The sequence below is a fragment of the Nannospalax galili genome, unplaced genomic scaffold (assembly GCF_000622305.1).
Source record: "Nannospalax galili isolate Female #2095 unplaced genomic scaffold, S.galili_v1.0 scaffold3203, whole genome shotgun sequence".
NCBI classification, from domain to species: Eukaryota; Metazoa; Chordata; class Mammalia; order Rodentia; family Spalacidae; genus Nannospalax; species Nannospalax galili.
In genome coordinates, this window is record NW_008349278.1 from 31,947 (window position 1) to 51,976 (window position 20,030).

General features: G+C 36.0%; 1 protein-coding gene across 1 annotated transcript; it reads right to left on the bottom strand.

The window, feature by feature from the left end:
* Positions 1–7,774: 7,774 nt before the first annotated feature.
* Positions 7,775–9,308, bottom strand: LOC103744782 (zinc finger protein 420-like; the record flags this gene model as incomplete). Its single annotated transcript, XM_017801527.1, is given in 3 exon segments — positions 7,775–8,057; positions 8,059–8,988; positions 9,058–9,308. Coding segments are annotated over 3 exon segments (1,464 nt in total), but the record flags the coding sequence as incomplete, so codon positions are not given.
* Between the last annotated feature and the right edge of the window lie 10,722 nt (positions 9,309–20,030).

The following is a 20,030-nucleotide window of genomic DNA, read 5'->3' on the forward strand; positions in this document are numbered from 1 at the left end:
TGACATTGTTTTGTGACATGTAGGATAAGGATGTGTGATGGTTGCAAATAGAAAAGTACAGTGAGGTAATACATAAAATATTCCAGTCTCAATACTTTGTGTCATTAGTAAAAGTAATTCAACTAAAATTTCTTCATACCCTTATTTTTTAAACATAAAGTGAAAATAAAGACAATAATTCCTGTAAGGAGAAATGGAAATACCGTGGTTGGCAAATGATTCCAGCAAGCTCAGTGCTTCCAGGTACTCCTAGTGAACACAGCACAGACACTCACATACTTTGATTTTATATCATACTTGTCTCTTTGCATCAGAATGAAACTCACTATCTGCACGTGAGATAGGTGTTATATTTTAGTGTCAGAAATATTGAATTGGAGTCCAATATCTGATCTTAGATGAGTGTCAGTTATCGCAACTGAAAAAATTATATTTGGTATCAAGGGCTAGTAAGTGCTGTTAAATTTCTGTGTACTGACATGACAAGACTTCTAAAGTAAAATCTGGGTGGAATATTTAGTCAAACATATTTGTCTTGGACTGTTACTATAGCACCTCCTCGAGCTCCGCTATAGAGACAGAATGACACTGCTCAGGAGGTCTCAGAAGTCAGAGAATTCTTGTCAGCTGTGGACATGTGTCCATTGGGAAGAGCAGAAGGGAGCGAGCTCCCTGTCACCATGGGTTTTACTATCTATAGCACACCAAAGCTAATTCAGGCATGCATTGTGTTCAGCTCATAGGACTATGTGTTTGTGTGAGATCACAGCACAGGCTTTGTTGATCTTGTGAAGACAGTCTCTCAGAGCCTTTTAAAAATTTCTACATGTATTCTGCTAACATGACATTTAGTGCTGTGACCATATGTACACCTCAGACAAGAATATTGTCTTCTGATTAAAAGTAATAGAAAAATACAACCTAAATCATCCAACTGGACATGCTCAGTACTACAGCTTAGTGATAACTGAGTTTTGCTCTCAGAATTTCTTTTCTCAGAGCTTCAGGATCTGAAGACAGTCTTGAAACACCACTTATATCTGTATCACAATTAGTGTTCTCTTGAATTTCCCTATATTTTCCAGAATAACCGCATATTAATGAGAATTGAATTCCTATTATCTCCTCTCAATGCAAATACCGTTCCCAGAGTTTAATATAACATGTGCTGGGAAAAGTACTATGACCAGGGCTTACATATTTCCATTTTTCTAAGGATTTAACTTCGTAATTGACTGCTATATTGAATCAGATTCAAAGTATGTCAGTGACATGTTCAGAATGTGGAATTCATAAGATGTGAGTGGACACTCCAAAGTATTTTAGAGCAACTGAGAAGATAAATATCTGTGAACCTGAAGAAACAAACGCAGAGAAAGAATAGTACCATGATGCCTGTGGAGCTAGTGGTGAAAAGGAAGAAAGAAAACCCACAGAAAGTTGGGAATTGAAAGATCATTACTCAAATGTATTGCCCTGCAGAATTCAAAGGCTCATGATATCCCTTAAAAACAAAAACTAAAGAAAAATTGTCTTTTTTTTTCATTTATGAGAATACTGAGTTCAAAGCCAGCCTGATCTACATAGTGAGTTCCAGGACAGCTGGGGCTACAGAGAGACCCTGTCTCAAAAAAGACCAAGAAAGAAAAGAAACAAAAACCAAAAACCAAAAAACAAAAAAAATAAAGAAGAATACTGAGCATCTTTTAAGGCATGTTTACATTAACAGATTCTCTATAGAGTAGTTTGTATTTTCAAGTTCAATCCTAAGCACTGTTGTGCTTCCTGAAATCATTCAAAATCACATATATTTTCATGGAAATACATAATTTTCTAATGTGAACTATGTCCTATTTCTCACATGTATAATATGCATGTAAATCATAAATTTTATAGGGAGATTCAGAATCCTTGAGATATGTGACCTTTTAAGTACTGTGCTGAATCAAACTCAGAGCCATTTATCCCAGGCATCTAACACTACCTCAAATCACAGCATGAGGTATGGAACATTTTAAAAGCTCCTGCATGTACAGCAGAGCAAATAAGCTACCTTCCATGATTTCCACTCTTTTGTTGGCTAGTAAGTCATGAACATTTCACTATGCTTACAAAATCAACTCCCAGAGTCTCAGGTGTTAAATATTTGGGCAATGGACATCTGGATTCAGAAAAAGATTTATGGAAAGGTGATTGGATCATGACCAAAGATTTATGGAAAGGCGATTGGATCGTGACCATTTCATAGCTCTTCATCGATTCAGCCATGATTGGAAGAGAGTAGGCCACTGATGTACATTGGAGCACATATTTTGCTGCCACTGATGTATAACATTGAAGCACATATTTTGCCTCTGGCCCAGAAAAGAACTTCTCTAACTCTATCTCAATCTTTGTTCCTCCATGTCTCTCCTTCCTTCAGGATGAGAATTGTCCCCTCTGCCACATGGTTACCAGACTCTTACATTTTGTTTTTCTGTAAGCCATATCAATAGAAACAAACAGATGTGCATCAAAAACTGTGTGAGAGTGTTTAAAAAAAAGCCTTTTCACGTTACTTCATATTTCAGGTCTTTTGACACAGCAAAGGAATTTCTCTCACACATAACTATTGTGAATTTCTGTCTGCAATCATCTGCTTCAGTACATATTGTAGAAGGTGCACATACATGTAAGTCCTCCTTTACGTTGTCTTAGTCTTAAAAGAACTTTACCCAGAGTCTCACAGGTTTACACCTTTCTTTCAATGTAAAGGAAAATTCAAATCCATGTGTTCAGCTGTCCCACAAAGAGGTAGGGGTAGATGCAAAGAAAAGTAGTGACAATTTTTAAATATGTCAGTAGTCATAAATTAGGATTAAAATAACAAGGCCAGGTAATCATCATTATATTTATCATAATGTCTCTAATATATTATATAACCTCTAATAAATAGATCTTGCAAATTATTTGAGAGTAAGTCTCAAAGAAACAGATCCCTGGGAAAATCCAATCCACAGATTTACCCAAATTTGATAGATTATCCTTGTATTAGCCTTCGCTTATCATATGTTGAAGGAGGTGAGAGTTTCTATTTGGAAGGAAGATAGTATTTTTTTCAAAGGATTTCTTTATTAAATCATTATACACTTGATTTATTAAAATATCAACTTATATGCAGCTTTAAAACAGTTTCCAAATAAATTCAATGCATTTTATTCAAAATGTATCTTAAAATAACTAAAGAAATAGGATTTCTTTAAATTAATAGATAATTTGGAAGTCAATACACAACGTTTTCAAAGAGCAACACTAAAATTTATTATAGACTTGAATGAACATATAAATATACTTATACCTTTTAATGACTATTTTCACTTATCTGTTTAGCTTTACAGAAAACTTTTATTAATATCATTCAACACTACCTACAAAAATATTTAAATTTTTAGTTTAATAAAATATTAGTAATTCACTGGACTTCCATGTAATCATCTTATTAATCAAAATATAGTTCATTTCAAAAATTCAGGATTGGCTGTTTTGAATTAGCAGGGGACTGAAGCCCAGCACACCCACTGTACACTGAAGTTCATTCTTAGTGCCACTCAATAAACAAAGAAAATCAACCTTTTGATGTCGTTCATATATTTTACATAAGACATTATTCATTAACAGTGATACTAATATTAATGATGCCTTAATAATGTACTATGGATTCATCAGTTCCCATACAGCAGCTATTGAAACAAATTATCACATGATCCTTACAAAACAAGACAGATTGAATTTATTTCCATATTAAACTAACAGATAGTGTACTGTCTTCAAAATACTGGGAATACAAATATGTTTCCTATAGATATGATTCTATCTACACATATATCAATATGCATTTTGTGTATTCATACTTTTGTGTAAATACAATAATTTATAATCGTATCTTACATAGTATCTTTCTTTTCCATCATTAATACTCTGACTTGGAATAAAATGTCTTGAATTTTTTTTTTTTTTTTGCTTTAAAATACATCAGCAAGTTTATTTTCTTTAACATGGTACAAACATCATGATTCAAACTTTATATTATGTTGAAAACGTTTTTACATCTGCATTGCTATTATCTCCAGACCAAATCTTTTATTTTCCCAGAAAAGCAAGCTGGAGTGAGAGACGAGGGGAGTGGCAGGGCTAGAGACCAGAAGAGCAATGACACGCCCAGTACAGGGTGAGGAACTAAATGCTGATCGTTGTTCTTTGAGGATTCTCATGTTCCTAGGGACGTCATCACCATCGTGGCAAGAGCTCCTTTGACCTGCCAGTCAGCAGCGATCTCTCTCCGCACTGAAAGACCACTTTGTTCATGGGGTTCAGCTGACAACCAGGGAGTTTTCTAAAGTAAGCCTATACATTATGTGAGATATTCAAAGCATGCAGTGCTCTGAGGTAATGAAGAAACTGGCTTTAAATAGATGACACAGCTTATAAATTCAAATTGGTATCCCTCCAGGAATCACGTTGGGAGAGAAATACTTATCCTAGAAAAGATGCCACTGTTCAGAGCAATGTAGAGCTCTACCTTGAGGTGCCTTCAGGATCAAGATTAGGGTCTGCCACTTAGGACGAAGTACTTAGTGTTTTACTTCAATTTTCAGCCATGACACAGAAGGTTGATTCCTTCTTTTCTTCACCTCTGAAACTAATTCCAGAGTGCTCGTGGTATCTTTTAAAAAAATCTCATTTTCTCATTCATCTGTTGGTTAATTTATTCAATAAATATTTGCTGAGTGGCTCTGTGTGTCAGGATCTGTGGTAGAAGTTGAAGACTCAGAGATGGACAAACAGGAATAGCTCCTGCTCTGTCAGAGCTGATGTTATAATCAGAAAGACTGACCCAAACCACTTGAAGGCACCATGCTGATAAACAAATGACTCACGTCCTTGCCAGATGGAATAAGCAGTGCAAAGTAAAGAGAGACTGAGCCAGGGAAGGAACAAGAAGCAGCTAGTCCGTTAGCTGGGCAAAATGACATTTAAGCACAGACTCGGTCTTAACACAGGTGTGCTCACCACCATTCACAGCATTGGAATGAACAGCCTTCAATTCTGGAGCCAGAGTCAACTGAGCAGACTCTTCCCACAGCAAAATGTCTCTCTGTAGGACACGAGATTGTGACACTAGCTTGGTGGCCACAAAAGTGATACTTCAATGACCAAAAATTATCTGCTGTTGGGTTGCTATTTTATTTTTTGAGACAAACTCTCCCTGTAATCCCAGCTGGCCTGAAACTTGCTATACAGACATGGCTAGCCTTGAAATCACAGACATCCACCTGCCTCTGACTCCTGAGTATTGGAACAAAAGGCGACAGCATCTTCAATTTTCATCATTATGTGCAATTTTCAAAGACTAGGCTAAAATGTAATAGGATAGTAAAACATTAAAATCACAAATCTAAGGAGGTAAGTTTTAATTTTCCACTTGTGGTTGTTACTACATTAACTGATACTGAAATCATCTAACTATTCTTTCTATTGTGTTATACAGCACTAAATTAATATACTTTTCAGATTATTCTCACCAGTGAGTCATTGGAAATGACTGCTTTTGAATACTCAGGATTCTCCTTTTGTTTTCCTATGGTAGAAATATGCCAAACATACATTATGCTAAAATACATTATCACTCATCAAAAAGAAATATATCTGCTCTGATGAATTTTCTTGTCCATGATTTATTCATGGAACAGTTGGTACTAATGAAGCATTGCTAACACATTGAACAAAAATACATCCCTTCAACTCTGAGTCAAAATTCCATAAATTTTCATAATATCCTTGATAAATTAGAAAATATGAATTTTGGGGGGTCATTTTTGGAGACAGGGTCTCTCTGTATCCCCAAGAGACCTCAAACTCACAAGGCACACCATCCTAGCATTGAACTCACAGAGATCTGACTGCCTCTGCCTCTGCGTACTGGGATTATACACATGAGTCACCATGCTTAGTGAAAATATGAATGTAGTTGAAGGTCAAACTAGCCTATGGTGCCAATTTTGGCAGCACTAATGTTTCTAAATAAAACAATTATGTCTATCAAAATATATACCACTTGATGAAAATATAGAAATTATTGAAATACATTTGTAAAACTTTTTAAAAGAATATTCTAGCTTGTCATATAGGGACTGTACTGTGTGCCGGCCTTTTCATTATGGAATTTCCACCTTTAAAAAGACATTTTCATTAATCTTTTCCCCCTTCACATGCAAATTAAGATACAATGACTTCATACACTTTAGGATTTTCCAAGTTGCATATATGTATTAAAATTTTCACATATTCAAACGATATTTAGAGAATATGCGGCAACTCAATGATACTTAGGCTCTTGTTCTAGTTTGTTTCTTCACTGCTGAAACAAAACACTCTCACCGATACCAAAGCTGGAATGAAAGGGTTTATTTGCCTTACATCTCCCAGGGTTCATCAGGCAGGCCAAGGTAGGAACTTAGGACAGGAACCTGGAGGCTGAGGCTGGAGGACTGGCCATGGAGGAGTGCTGCTTACTACCTTCTCTCCTTGCACCTGCCCACACTGCTTTCTTATAAAATACAAGACCACCTGCCCAGGAATGGCTCCACCCACAGTGGGCTGGGCCCTCCCACATCACAAAACAGTCAAGAAAATTGCTCCACAGATATGGCCACATGCCAAACAAATGGAGGCAATTCCCCAATTAGGGCTCCCTGTTCCAGGTGTGTCATGTTGACACTAAAGCTATCCAGCACACTGCTTTATTCACACAGTGTATTCTTTGACTGTAAATAATGAGGTATTAATCTTTGAATGTTATGAGGTTCCTGTTCATGAAGAAATCTCTGATGTTTCCTAAGACAGGAGCCATTTGTAAATGGTGGCTGACATGTTTTGTTTATCTGTAGGTTTTCTCTACAATAAAGATTCTGTGATATTCAACAGAATTGGATGGGAAAGTAAAGGCTTTCTCACAGTAATTATATTTCTAGTTTCTCACACTTAATCCTCACAGTAATTATATTTCTATATTCTCACACTTATGAATTAAAGAGATTTTGCAATTTTGTGCTTAATTCTGTAATAGAGATTTTGTAATTTTGTGCTTAATTCTTTTTCCTTCAGTGCACTTGAAGTTTTGTAATACATAAATATAAGCATTTGAGCATTTTCCAGACTTTTAGATATATCCCTCTAGTACAGATTCTGCTTTACTTTCTAAGGATAGAGCCAAGGGTAAAGGACGTACCATATTCTGTGCAATTGTGACCTATCTCTTTTGTATGAGTTTTTGAGAACTGCCACCATTTGATATATTATTAAAGAAATTGTCCTTTTCCTTATAGTTGCAGTGTCTCCATTTATTGTAAATTCTTTGATGTTCTCTAAGAGTTGAAATACAAGTACAGGACCTCTCAAACTGTTTTCATTTGTGTGGTTTCTCTCTAGTATGATTCCCTCATGTCTTCTATGTGCTGAGCTCTCAGTTTTTCACATTCTTCTTATTGGAATGATTACTTTCTAGTATGAATTCTCTGATTAAATATTCGATCTGACTAAAGGACTTGTCATATGTTTCACATTTGTAGGGTTTCTCTGAAGTGTGAATTACATGATGTGCTCTAATCTAACATATCGTTTTAAAGGACTTCTTATATTCCTCACATTTCTAGGGATTCTCTCCAATAGGAATTCTCTTACATTTCTTATAAGTTGAGCTCATCATAAAGGACTTGCCACATTCTTCACGTCTGTAGGGTTTCTCTCCAGTATGTATTCGCTGATGTGCTCTAAGATGTGACATTTGACTAAAGGACTTGCCACATTCTTCACATCTGTAGGGTTTCTCTCCAGTATGAATTCGCTGATGTCTTCTAAGATGTGACATTTGACTAAAGGACTTGCCACAGTCTTCACATCTGTAGGGTTTCTCTCCAGTATGAATTCGCTGATGTACTCTGTGATCTGACATACGTCTAAAGGACTTGCAACATTCTTCACATCTGTAGGGTTTCTCTCCAGTATGTATTCGCTGATGTGCTCTGATCTGACATACGTCTAAAGGACTTTCCACATTCTTCACATCTGTAGGGTTTCTCTCCAGTGTGTATTTGCTGATGTATTCTAAGATCTGACATACGTCTAAAGGACTTGCCACATTCTTCACATCTGTAGGGTTTCTCTCCAGTATGTATTTGCTGATGTGCTCTAAGATCTGACATACGTCTAAAGGACTTGCCACATTCTTCACATCTGTAAGGTTTCTCTCCGGTATGTATTTGCTGATGTGCTCTACGATCTGACATACGTCTAAAGGACTTTCCACACTCTTCACATCTGTAGGGTTTCTCTCCAGTATGTATTTGCTGATGTGCTCTAAGATCTGACATACGTCTAAAGGACTTTCCACACTCTTCACATCTGTAGGGCTTCTCTCCCATGAGTATTCGCTGATGTACTCTCAGATGTGGTATATGTCTAAAGGACTTACCACATTCTTCATAACCGTAGGGTTTCTCTCCCATATGTATTCGCTGATGTGTTCTAAGTCTTGACATTTGAGCAAAGAACTTGCTACTTTCTTCACATCTGCAGGGGTTCTCTCCAGTATGTACTGAGTGATGTGCTCTCAAACTTGACATTTGACTAAAGGACTTGCCATATTCTTTACATTTGTAGGGTTTTTCTCCTGTTTGAATTCTCTGATGTACATTAAGACTTGATATTTTACTAAAAGATGTGACATATTCTTCACATCTGTAGGGTTTCAATCCCATGTGTATTCGCTGATGTGCTCTCAGATGTGACATTTTACTAAAGGACTTGACACACTCTTCACATTTGTAATGTTTCTCTCCAGTGTCTATTCGCTGATGTGCTCTAAGATTAGACATGCGTTTGAATGACTTGGCACATTCTTCACATCTGCAGGGTTTTTCTTCAGTATGTACTGGCTGACGTGCTCTAAGACTTGACGTTTGACTAAAGGACTTGCCACATTCTTCACATTTGTAGGGTTTCTCTCCAGTATGAATTTGCCGATGTTCTCTAAGACTTGACATATGACTAAAGGGCTTGGCACATTCTTCAAATATGCAGGGTTTCTCTCCAGTATGACCTCTCTGATGTAATTTGAAACTTGACATCCAAATAAAAGACTTGTCACATTCTATGCATCTGTAGGGTTTCTCTCCAGTATGAATACATTTATGCTTTCTAAGATTTGAGACATGGGTATTGGACTTGTAACGTTCTTCACATTTGCAGGGTTTCTCTACATTACACGCCATTTGATGTCTTCTAAGAGTTGAGTTCTCCAGGCAAAGCAAAAGAGAAGAAAATATTTCAATATGGAAAAAAAAGGCTGAGACAATCACATACTCACAGATCCATGAAGAATATTTATATGAATGTATAAAATTTCCAACATTGAGAAACATTCAAATGAACAAAAATAAAAGTATATGGAGGAAAAGGGGAGATGAAATCAAAAGTAAGTGACAAAATTTATTCAATAAAAATAAATTAGAAATGATATGAAAAATACAGCAGTACATAGATATACAGTCACAAGAGAGTCACTGAGAGAGATGAAAGATGAAATAAGTATTAACCGAGCTCTACATAACAAGCCACAGACAACATGAGAAAAAGAGTAAGCAAAAAATAAAATCAATACTTGATCCTGTCAGGAAAAAATACCAACTACTTACAGAGGCAAGAAATTTGTAACAATATCAGATCTCTTGTCAAGAAAGACCAGAGGTAAAACAGCATGAGACAATGTAAAAATTCATTTATCGTACTGAAAGTGAACATAGTAACTAAAATTGACTTGTATGAAAAGTATCTCTTAAAATTAATTGAGGAACACCCACACTGACTCCTCACCGTGGACCAGCTCAGTGCACCTGGAGGGAGAGTCTGGGTCAGTAAAAGTCGCCTCACTGGCCCTCTATAATTGAAGGAGGGAGGGAAGATGATTTTTTCCTTTTTCATAGAACTTTCCTCTCTGCCTTCTTTTCTTTTCCATAACTAAAAATAATTGGTACATCTAACAAATAAAAATTCTCTAGTTATCAATAATCGTACCATAAGATGAGCCTCTACATGAAGGAAATACCAGACAGCAGCCAAGGATGGAGTGTGCTAGATTGGCTAAAAGTTCATACATTTGAATTTGCTTTTTACTATTAAAACTTCATTCTACTCTAAGTAAAATGCATACAATGTAACTTGCATTACACATCCCTAATTATTCTCTCAACCACAGGATTCTACTTTCATCAAATGGCACTGGAACAAAAAAAAAAATGAGCTGCTTTTCATAAAAAATTTGATGGAGGAAGAACTTCATCTGAAGAAATTTACTAATTCAAGTCAAGAAAGCCATCACATCAGAATTTATGGAGGCAAACAAGACACACAGAGGAGAAAGACACTCTCATTCACAGGAACAGAAATCAGAATACAAGTGTAAAGAGTAATTGATGAACACACCATGTTCCAGAAGGAATCCGCCATTAGCAACACAGAAAACAGTAGAACTCAATATTAATACTAATAAAGATTAATACTAATCAATGATTCTAACAGTCAGAACACCAGCAAAATCATTTTGAATTTAAAAAATCCTCCCACAATATTAAATGAAAATTGCCTCAGGTCACCAATTAAAAGTTAAAGTCAAGGAGAATGTGTACAAACTAAGATTCAAGTATCTCTTCTGCCCAAGAAACACACTTTATTAATAACAACATTCAGAAATCTAGAACTAATTATGGCAAACAAACGAACAGCTAAAAGAATATATAAACAAGGTGGAATATCTATTCCTATGGATCATAAAACAGACTTCAAGCAAATATAGGTAGAAGAGATGAAATTATCAGTACATATTAGTAGAAAGAAATTTTTACAGAGAACAATTGTCAATTTTTTGTACATAATGTTATGAGTCCTAATTTTATAATACAAAAAACAAGTAGAAAAACAAGCTTAGAATTCATTGTGATATAATAACAAATAGCAATATCAGTCCACCACCTTATACTAGAATAAATTTTCCCAAAATTTGGGGGACAAATTCCTCAAAATCTGAATTATTTCATAGATAAACAGAATTTCAATGACTGTTACTTAGACAAAGTAAGAATAAAAATTTTTCATATTATTCTAGAAAAGATCACAACATGGATTGCAAAGCCAGCATCATCTAAAACAATTGTTTATAAAATTGATTGAACTGCTTGCTTGCCCACCGACAAGAACAAACATGTGACTGCTTGTCTTTAAGTAAATTCTGACAAGGACTTTATCTTTGAGACTTAACCTTTAAAAGCTACCATCCCCTTGCACTTAGTACAGTGTTTTCTAAATTGGCTCAGAGAGGTGCAGTTGCTTTCCAGGTAAATGAATTCAGCTGATTCAGAAAAAATAAATAAAATATGATCATGTATTTTTAAGTTACAGTGGAAGAAAATTACACATAAACTAGAGCAAAAATGAAAGTTTGTGTAAATATTTATTGAGCAAATTTCATTGGAATGAATTTTGGGTCATTGATATACCCAAGATGGGAATTTTCAAATTCCTACAAATTTCTTCTTTAAGTAAAATACATTATCAATAAATATCATGACCTCAAATACAGGTTTAAAAAATAATAACATAGAAGTGGAATTCAATTTTCTCCTGAATGAAGAAAATAAACACTGTGCATTAGACAATGAGAAATAACCAACACAGAAGAAAAAAAATCAAAACAGAATAGAAAGCATTATATGAAATCCATCAGTGTATCCATTGGAAAAACCTGATGAAAGACTGGACAAGGGAAAAAAAGTGCTAGTAAAAACAAATTAATAAAAATACAGGTGAGAAGAAATTGCTAAAAGATACTTCAATGAAATACAAATTGTCATTAAAAAATAACTGATACATGTTCAAAAGCTAAAAGAAATGGATCTAGAAGAAATGCAAGAATTCCTAAAGACAGTTGACCTGTCAATATTAAATGCAAAAGAACAAAAATGAAGCTGTATTTCAATATCTCCAAGGAATGACAGCCCGAGTCTAGATGGGATCATTGCTGTTATCTCACAACTTTATTTTTTCATTTACTTAACACTGTATTTGGAAAACAAACAAAAAATACAGCTACATACAACGTCAGGTATTACCCATGTATCAAAATTTATGTTTTAATTTGTATATTATACTTATGAGCATTAAAGAGAGGAGAACTGATATAGGCATGTGATGTACTTTTTTATTTTTCCCACTTTTTGTTAGTTCTATGAGAATTTCAAAGAATGAATTTATATCAAATTGTTGTTCTCTCCTAGAAGTCCTTTCAAGGCCATCCCTTCATGACCTACCCAATATTTTCTTCTCAGATTTTTGTTTCTTGTTTATTTTTTACCCAAATATAAAATGTGCTCTGAACTGTACATAAACACTTGAATATGGGGCCATCCACAGAGAGAAGGTGACATACCTGGGGCCACACCCTTGAAGAACACTCACCTAGCACCTATCAATTACCAATAGCTCCTGACCAAAGCGTGAAATTTGGGCCCAGCTCCCACTGTCCATTCTGGGATTAAAAGTGTGTGCAACCACACCCAGCTTGTTGTTTGGCTTTTGGATGATAGCCATGGTGAACGGATTAATAAATCACAAAATGGTTTAAATTACATTTCCCTAAGGACTACTGATGTACAACATTTTAAAATAAGATCTTAAGACATTTCTGTTCTGTACTTGGAGAACTGCCTGTCTAGCTCCTTACCCCATATTCAGAGTTGTATACTTTTTGATGTTTAGTATTTTGAATTCATCATACATTCTAGAAACTAATTCACTCTTACCACCAGAATTTGATGACAAGATGCAGCTGCTGAAGACACTACACCCATCAGTTATAGAAGAAAAAAGGAGAAATCAAGCTGGTACTGACTTCAAAACTTCATCTCTATTGATTAGTCTTCACAGTGCTGGAGGTGCTTTGTATGCTACCATAGAGAAAATTGATCATCAATGTTATCCAGATGTGAATCCTGTGAGCTACAAGAAAACTGGTCTGGCAAGGTGTGTGCAATAGCGACACAAATATTTTGGGAGTTTACAATCACTTCCTAATTGGACTTAAGGTGTCCTTCATAAGGTAGAGTCCATATTTAGCATGGATATGAGGCTTAGGGGTTATAGGAAAGGGCTGAATACTATTATTCTGCTAAATATGTATAGTATTAAATTTACTACAAATGACTAATTGTTATACCAGTAGACTAATGCATCTTTCATTTGTCTGTAATGAAGCTTCTGTATGCAGCACGTTGTGAATCATACAAAGACCCACAACTGACTAATGTGCAGATAATTAGACTGCATAGTACCTATCCCCAAGTAGACACCTATGTCAAAATTCTGCCTTTGAAGCCACAGGGATCGTTGCAGAATAGCAAACAGAACTATTTTAAGTCACAGATGGTGGAATAACACAAAGAAATAAAGATTATAGAAAACTTGGAAGGAACTCATGAAATCACAGCATTGGTGACAGCATGTACAAGTCCCAAATACATTCAAGACAGGCAAAATCTCAGCATAGACACGGAGAGGTTGTTAAGAAACACCACTGATACTTGAGAAAGTATTGGCCATGACAGGCTTCAGGGAGAGGGAGAAAGTTTCTCTCTTAAGGATGGAAAATCTTCTTAAGTTGACCAAGATCCAGTGAATGTCTGCATATACATATACATATATATATATATGGAGAAAGAAAGAGAGGATGAGACAGAGGGAACAAGAAATTGGATAGGGTAGTAAATGGTGTACAGACAGGGGAGAGTATCTAAATACAATCAAAATATATTGTATGAAATATTTTTTAATTTATTAAAAATGAAAATAAATTAAACCTGAAAATATTAAGCACATGAAAACAAAATCTACTATATTGTGAAAAGACACATTGGCCGCCCACAAGAAATATTCAAATGATTAATATAATGGTAATATTTCTTTTAATATTTTATGTGTATGAGTGTATTGCCTGCGTGTATGTGAGTGCACCCATGTCATGCAGGGCCATGGAGGCCAGAAGAGAGTTTCAAATTCCCCTGGAACTGGAATTAAGGATGGTTCATAGCCACCATGTGGGTGCTGGGAATTGAACCCAGGTTCTGTGCAAGAGAAGTCATAACTGCTAAGCCATCTCTCCAGCCCCATAATTGTATTTTTTTTATTGATTTGTGTATGTGTATTTCACACAAAACATCCAAAACAATCTTATTCATCTTTATATGAATAAGATGAATAAGGTTCCAAATGGCACCTTCCCATAGCTCTCCCCCACCAGCTGGAGCCCATATACTCTGTCATCCCTGTTACTGCCCACTGTGTTTTCAGTGTCCTCAGCCCCAATGCTAGTCCATCCACTGATTTTAGTCAGCCTCTCTGGAGTCCCTTGTTTTAGGAAGGTCAGTTCCAGCAGCTGATCTAGCAGCAATCAGTTGCCAACAGTCCTTTAGATTGGAGTCTGTTGTTTATTTTCCCAGTTCTATGCTGGGTTACTGTGTGTTTTATGCTGAGACTTGTGTATGCTGACACCTTTGCCATAGAATCATATGAGCAAATTCCCAGGAGCTCCTAGGACCCTGTTTCTATAGGGTCATGCCCATCCTCCCTGGTTCTTACAGTCTTTCTGCTCCCTCTTCTGTGATGGTCCCTGAACCTTGTGTGGATGAAGTTTAATAAAGGAGTACTGTCCAAGGACCATTATTTAGCAGACTCTTGATCTCTACACTTTGGCCACTTTTGACTGTCTCTCTTTCTGGCCCTCTGCTGCATGAAGGAGCTTCATTATTGAGAACTGATTCCTTACTGTCCTCTTATTTAGCCCAGTTCTATGTTCTATGAGCCTTAGGTGTACAGGTTGGATTGCAGATGGGTCCCTTAGGCCTGGGAAATTAATAGACAATGTCTGTGTGTGACCAGTTGTGGTACTTGGTATTAGTCTCTGACTGCTGAAAAATGATCTTCTTTGATGAGTGGTGACTGGGATATTTATCTGTAAATATAAGGATATATATTTTGCGCATAGAAAGAAGTCATATTAGTCTAGTGATGTGAGCATTTTGGGGTTTTCTCTAAGATCTATGACCATCCTGGCCATGTGTATTATGTTATGTTACAGTACTTCACTTGAGTTTCCTCCCATTGAGTGGGCTTTTAGTCAAATTAGGTGTTTGTTAATTACTCCCAAGAAAAAAGTGACATTACTGCACCAATGGAGTACGCCATGGTGGCTGATGACATACTTATTTGGTCTTGAAGCTGGTGCTGGATCATCCATTGATGTTTTCTCTTGGCACTTTCACAGTGTTCTCCAAAGTTATGAGAGTTCGTCTTCAGGGGAAGTGGCTTCCAAGTCAGTTGCAGCTCTGTTTCTCCAAATCCTGTTTCTGATGTATCGGTCTTCTGCAATAGGGTCTTACCTTCATGTTCTGGGAGGCCATCAAGAGCTGTGACAATAGCCTGAGTAATGTTGGGAGTCTCATGGATCATCCTGGCCAACAACTCAAAGGAAAGTATCTCCTGTTGTTGCCAGAGTTCTCTCTGACTCTCCTGCACTATCAGGCAAACCATATAACATATCTTTATGTGTATAAGACTTCAAACTAAAACTAATCAGATGAGATAAAGTGGGCCACTTCATTCTGATCAAAGGAACACTTTAAGAAGAAGATATTACAATTATGAACATATATTCACCAAACTCTGGGGCACCCAACTTCATAAAAACAGTACTACAGGAAACTAAGACCCAGAGGACTTCAAAATGACATTGTCTCCATTAGATAGGTCAATAGGACAGAGAATTAAAAGAGAGACATCTGAATTAAACAATACCATACATCAAATGGACTTAACAGACATCTACAGAATACTCCACCCAGGCACCAAAGAATATACTTTCCATTCAGTGCCCCATGGAACTCTCTCCAAAATCAACCACATATGTTGGCACAAAACAAGCCTCAACAAACCCAAAAAGATTGAAATAATTCCATGCATTCTACCAGACCACAGTGCAACAATGCTTAAAATCAACACTGAAAGATATTCTGGTAAATCCATGAACACATAGATATTAAACAACACACTCCTGAATGATGAATGGGTCAAAAGAAAAATTAACAAAGAAATAAAAGTATTCCTGGAACTAAATGCAAACTACAATATGACACAACAAAACCTCTAGGACACTTTGAAAGCAATCCTTAGAGAGAAGTTTATAGTTCTAATTGCCTACATTAAACAATCAGAAAGAACACAAATAAATGACTTAACATTGTAACTCAAGACACTTGGAAAGCAACAACAAATAAAACTCCAACCCAGAGGTCAAGAAGTAAAAACAAAAATCAGAGCAACAGTTCATGAAATTGAAACACAGAAAACACTACATAGAAACAACAAATCCAAGAGCTGTTCCTTGAAAAGATAAACAAGATTGACAGAACTCTAGCCAGTTAATCGAAAGAAACAGATCCTTCAGATCAACAAAATCAGAGATGAAAGGGGAAACATCACAACAGACACCAAAAAGATCCAGACTATTATAAGGGAATACTTTAAAAACATATACTCTACTAAATTTGAAAACCTAAAAGAAATGGATAAGTATCTAAGAGCATGGAAATCACCAAAAACAAATCAAGAAGAGGCCAACAGTTTAAACAGACCCATTAGCACATAAGGAAATTGAAATTGCAATACAAAACCTCCTAACCCTAAAAAAGCCCAGGACCAGATGGATTTACAGCAGAATTCTACCAGACATTTAAAGAAGATTTATACCCAATACTGCTTAATTTGTTCAAAAAAGATAGAAAAGGAGGGAAAATTTCCAAATTCCTTCTCTTAAGCCAGCATTACTCTAATACTAAAAGTAGGAAAAGATACAACCAAAAAAGAAAACTACAGACCCATACCTTATTGGACATAAATCCAAAAATCCTCAACAAAATACTAGCAAACTGCATACAGACACACATCAGAAAGATCATCTACCATCACCAAGTCATCTTTATTCCAGAGATGCAGGGATGGATCAATATACATAAGTAAAACATTATAAATAATATAAATGGACACAAAGACAAGAACCACAGGGCCATCTCAATACATGCAGAGAATAGTCCTAGAGAGAATTGGGCTGGAGGGAAGATATCTCAACATAATTAAAGCCATACATATATATATATATATATATATATTTCTAAAGGGAGAAAAACTGGAAGCATTCCAATTGAAATCAGGAACCAGACAAAGCACTTGAAACTCTTGCAAAAACAGTAAGACAAGAGAAGGAAAATAAAGGAATAAATATTGGAAAAGAAGAGTTGAAATTATCGCTTTTTGCAGAAGATATGATATTGTATCTGAGATGCCAAAAATTCTACCAGAAAACTCCTAGAAATGATTAACACTTTGAGTAAAGTGGTAGGTTACCAAATTAATCTACAAAGGTCTGTAACATTTTTATATGCCAATAGCAAGCAATCAGAGAAAGAGTACATGGAAACACTCCTTTTCACAATAGCCTCAAAATAAAAATCTCGGAATAAACCTGATGAAAGACATTAAAGGACTCTACAATGAAATTTTTAAATCTTTAAATAAAGAGATTGAGGAAGACACCAGAAAATTGAAGGACCTCCCATGCTTATGAATTGGAATAATTAATATTGTGGAAAATGACCATCCTACCAAAAGCCATTTGCAGATTCAATGCAATGCTAATCAAAATCCCCATGACATTCTTCACAGAATTGGAAAATATCCTAAGATTCACATGGAAGCACAAAAGACCACAGACAGCCAAAGCAACCCTGAGCACCAAGAGCAATGCTTGGGGATTACTATACCAGATTTTAAACTGTCTTACAGAGTTATAGTAATAAAAACAGCATTGTACTGGCACAAAAGTAGACCTGTAGATAAATGGAACAAAATTGAAGACCCAAATATGACTACATGCAATTTTAGTCACCTGATATTTGATGAAGGGGACAAGAACATTCATTGGAGGAAACAGCATTTTCAGCAAATATTGCTGGTAGAACTGGATTTCCATCTGTAGAGGAATGAAATTAAACTCCTATCTTTCACCTTGCACAAAAGTCAACTCCAAATGGATCAAAGACCTCAGTGTGAAGCCTGAAACTCTGAAACTCTTAGAAAAAAACATTGGTAATAACCCACTAGATATAGGTGTAAGAAAGCATTTTCTCAACTAGACATCAATTGCTCAGGGAATAAGATCAAGAATCAACAAATGGGACCTCATTAAACTAAAAAGCTTCTGTACATCAAAAGAAGTAACCAAAGAAATGAAGAGAAAACCTACGCTGGGAGAAAATCTTCATCAGTCACTTTTCTGACAGAGGTTTATCATCAAGAATGTATAAAGAACTCAAGAAACAAAGACTCAAGAAAGGAAGAAACTCATTTAAAAGATTGGTAAGAAGCTCAATAAAGAGTTCTCAGAAGAAGAAATAAACATGGCTAAGAACATCTTGAAAGGTATTCAGCATCATTAGTAATTATGAAAATCCAAATTAAAAACACTTTAACATTTCATCTTACCTCATTCAGACAGGCTACAATTAAGAGAGCAAAGGATATCAATTGTTGGAGAGGATGTGGGGAAAGGGGAACACTCATCCACTGCTGGTGGGGCTGCAAACTGGCTCAACCCCTATGGAAAGCAGTGTGGAGAATTCTTAAAAACTACAAATGATCCTACCATTTGACCCAGTTATATCACTTCTTGGCATATATCCAAAAAACTCATGCTATTGCAGAGACACTTGTGCATCCATGTTTGTTGCTGCTCTTTTCACAATAGCTAAGAGATGGAAGCAACCCAAGCGTCCCTCAACTGATGAGTGGATAATAAAAATGAGGTACATTTGCACAATTGAGTTCTACTCAGCAGTAAAGGAAGACTAAATCATGAAGTTTGCAGGTAAATGGATGGAACTAGAAACTATTATACTAAGTGAAGTAACACAGACTCAGAAAAACAAACAACACATATTCTCCCTCATATGTGGTTCCTAGAATAAAATCCTTATGACTGAGTATGTATCCAGAAATAACTACAGGAACCAGGATATTGAAAAGTAACCAGGGAGCTAAAGGAAAAAAACAACCTGAGAGAGAACAGTAGGAATCAGGTGTTACTAAGGGAGATATGGATAAAAATGAAGTTATTTAATTGGAAGGGGAGAGGGTGGGTTATATGAGGAACCTAGGGGATAAAAAGAAATAGTGGTAATATTTTTAAAAGGAAAACACTGAATATATTGAATCATCTACTATAGGCTCTCAGAAGTGGCACATGAGATACAATATGGTGTGTAAAATTATTTCAGTGGTAAACTTAAAAAATATACTTATAATAAGCCAGGCATGGTGGCACAGACCTTTAATCCCAGCACTGGGGAGCAGAAGCAGGCAGATTTCTATGAGTTCAAGGCCAGGCTTGTCTACAAGTCTACATAGTGAGTTCCAGGCCAGCTTGGGCTACAGAGAGACAGTGTCTCAAAAAGAAGAAGAAGAAGAAGAAGAAGAAGAAGAAGAAGAAGAAGAAAACCAACCAACCAAACAAAAAAAAAAAAACACAAACAGAAACAGAAACAAAAAAACCCTATAATCATTCCAAAACTCCTTACAGGAACAATACAGGAAATAATGTGGAGTCACCCACTTTCCCAAAGCGCTGAATGGCTGAATGGCAGAAACATAGAGATGGGTCAAGTATTGAATGGCAAGAGTCATGTGGGATATTTACAGTGTCCTGTGAATTACTTATCTTTTTTTTTCTCGTCTTTTTGAGATGGGATCTCTCTGTAGACACATCTGGTCTGGATCCATCTACATAGGTAGACCAGGCTGTCCACTATTTCACTTAGATCTGCCTGCCTTTGCTTCCC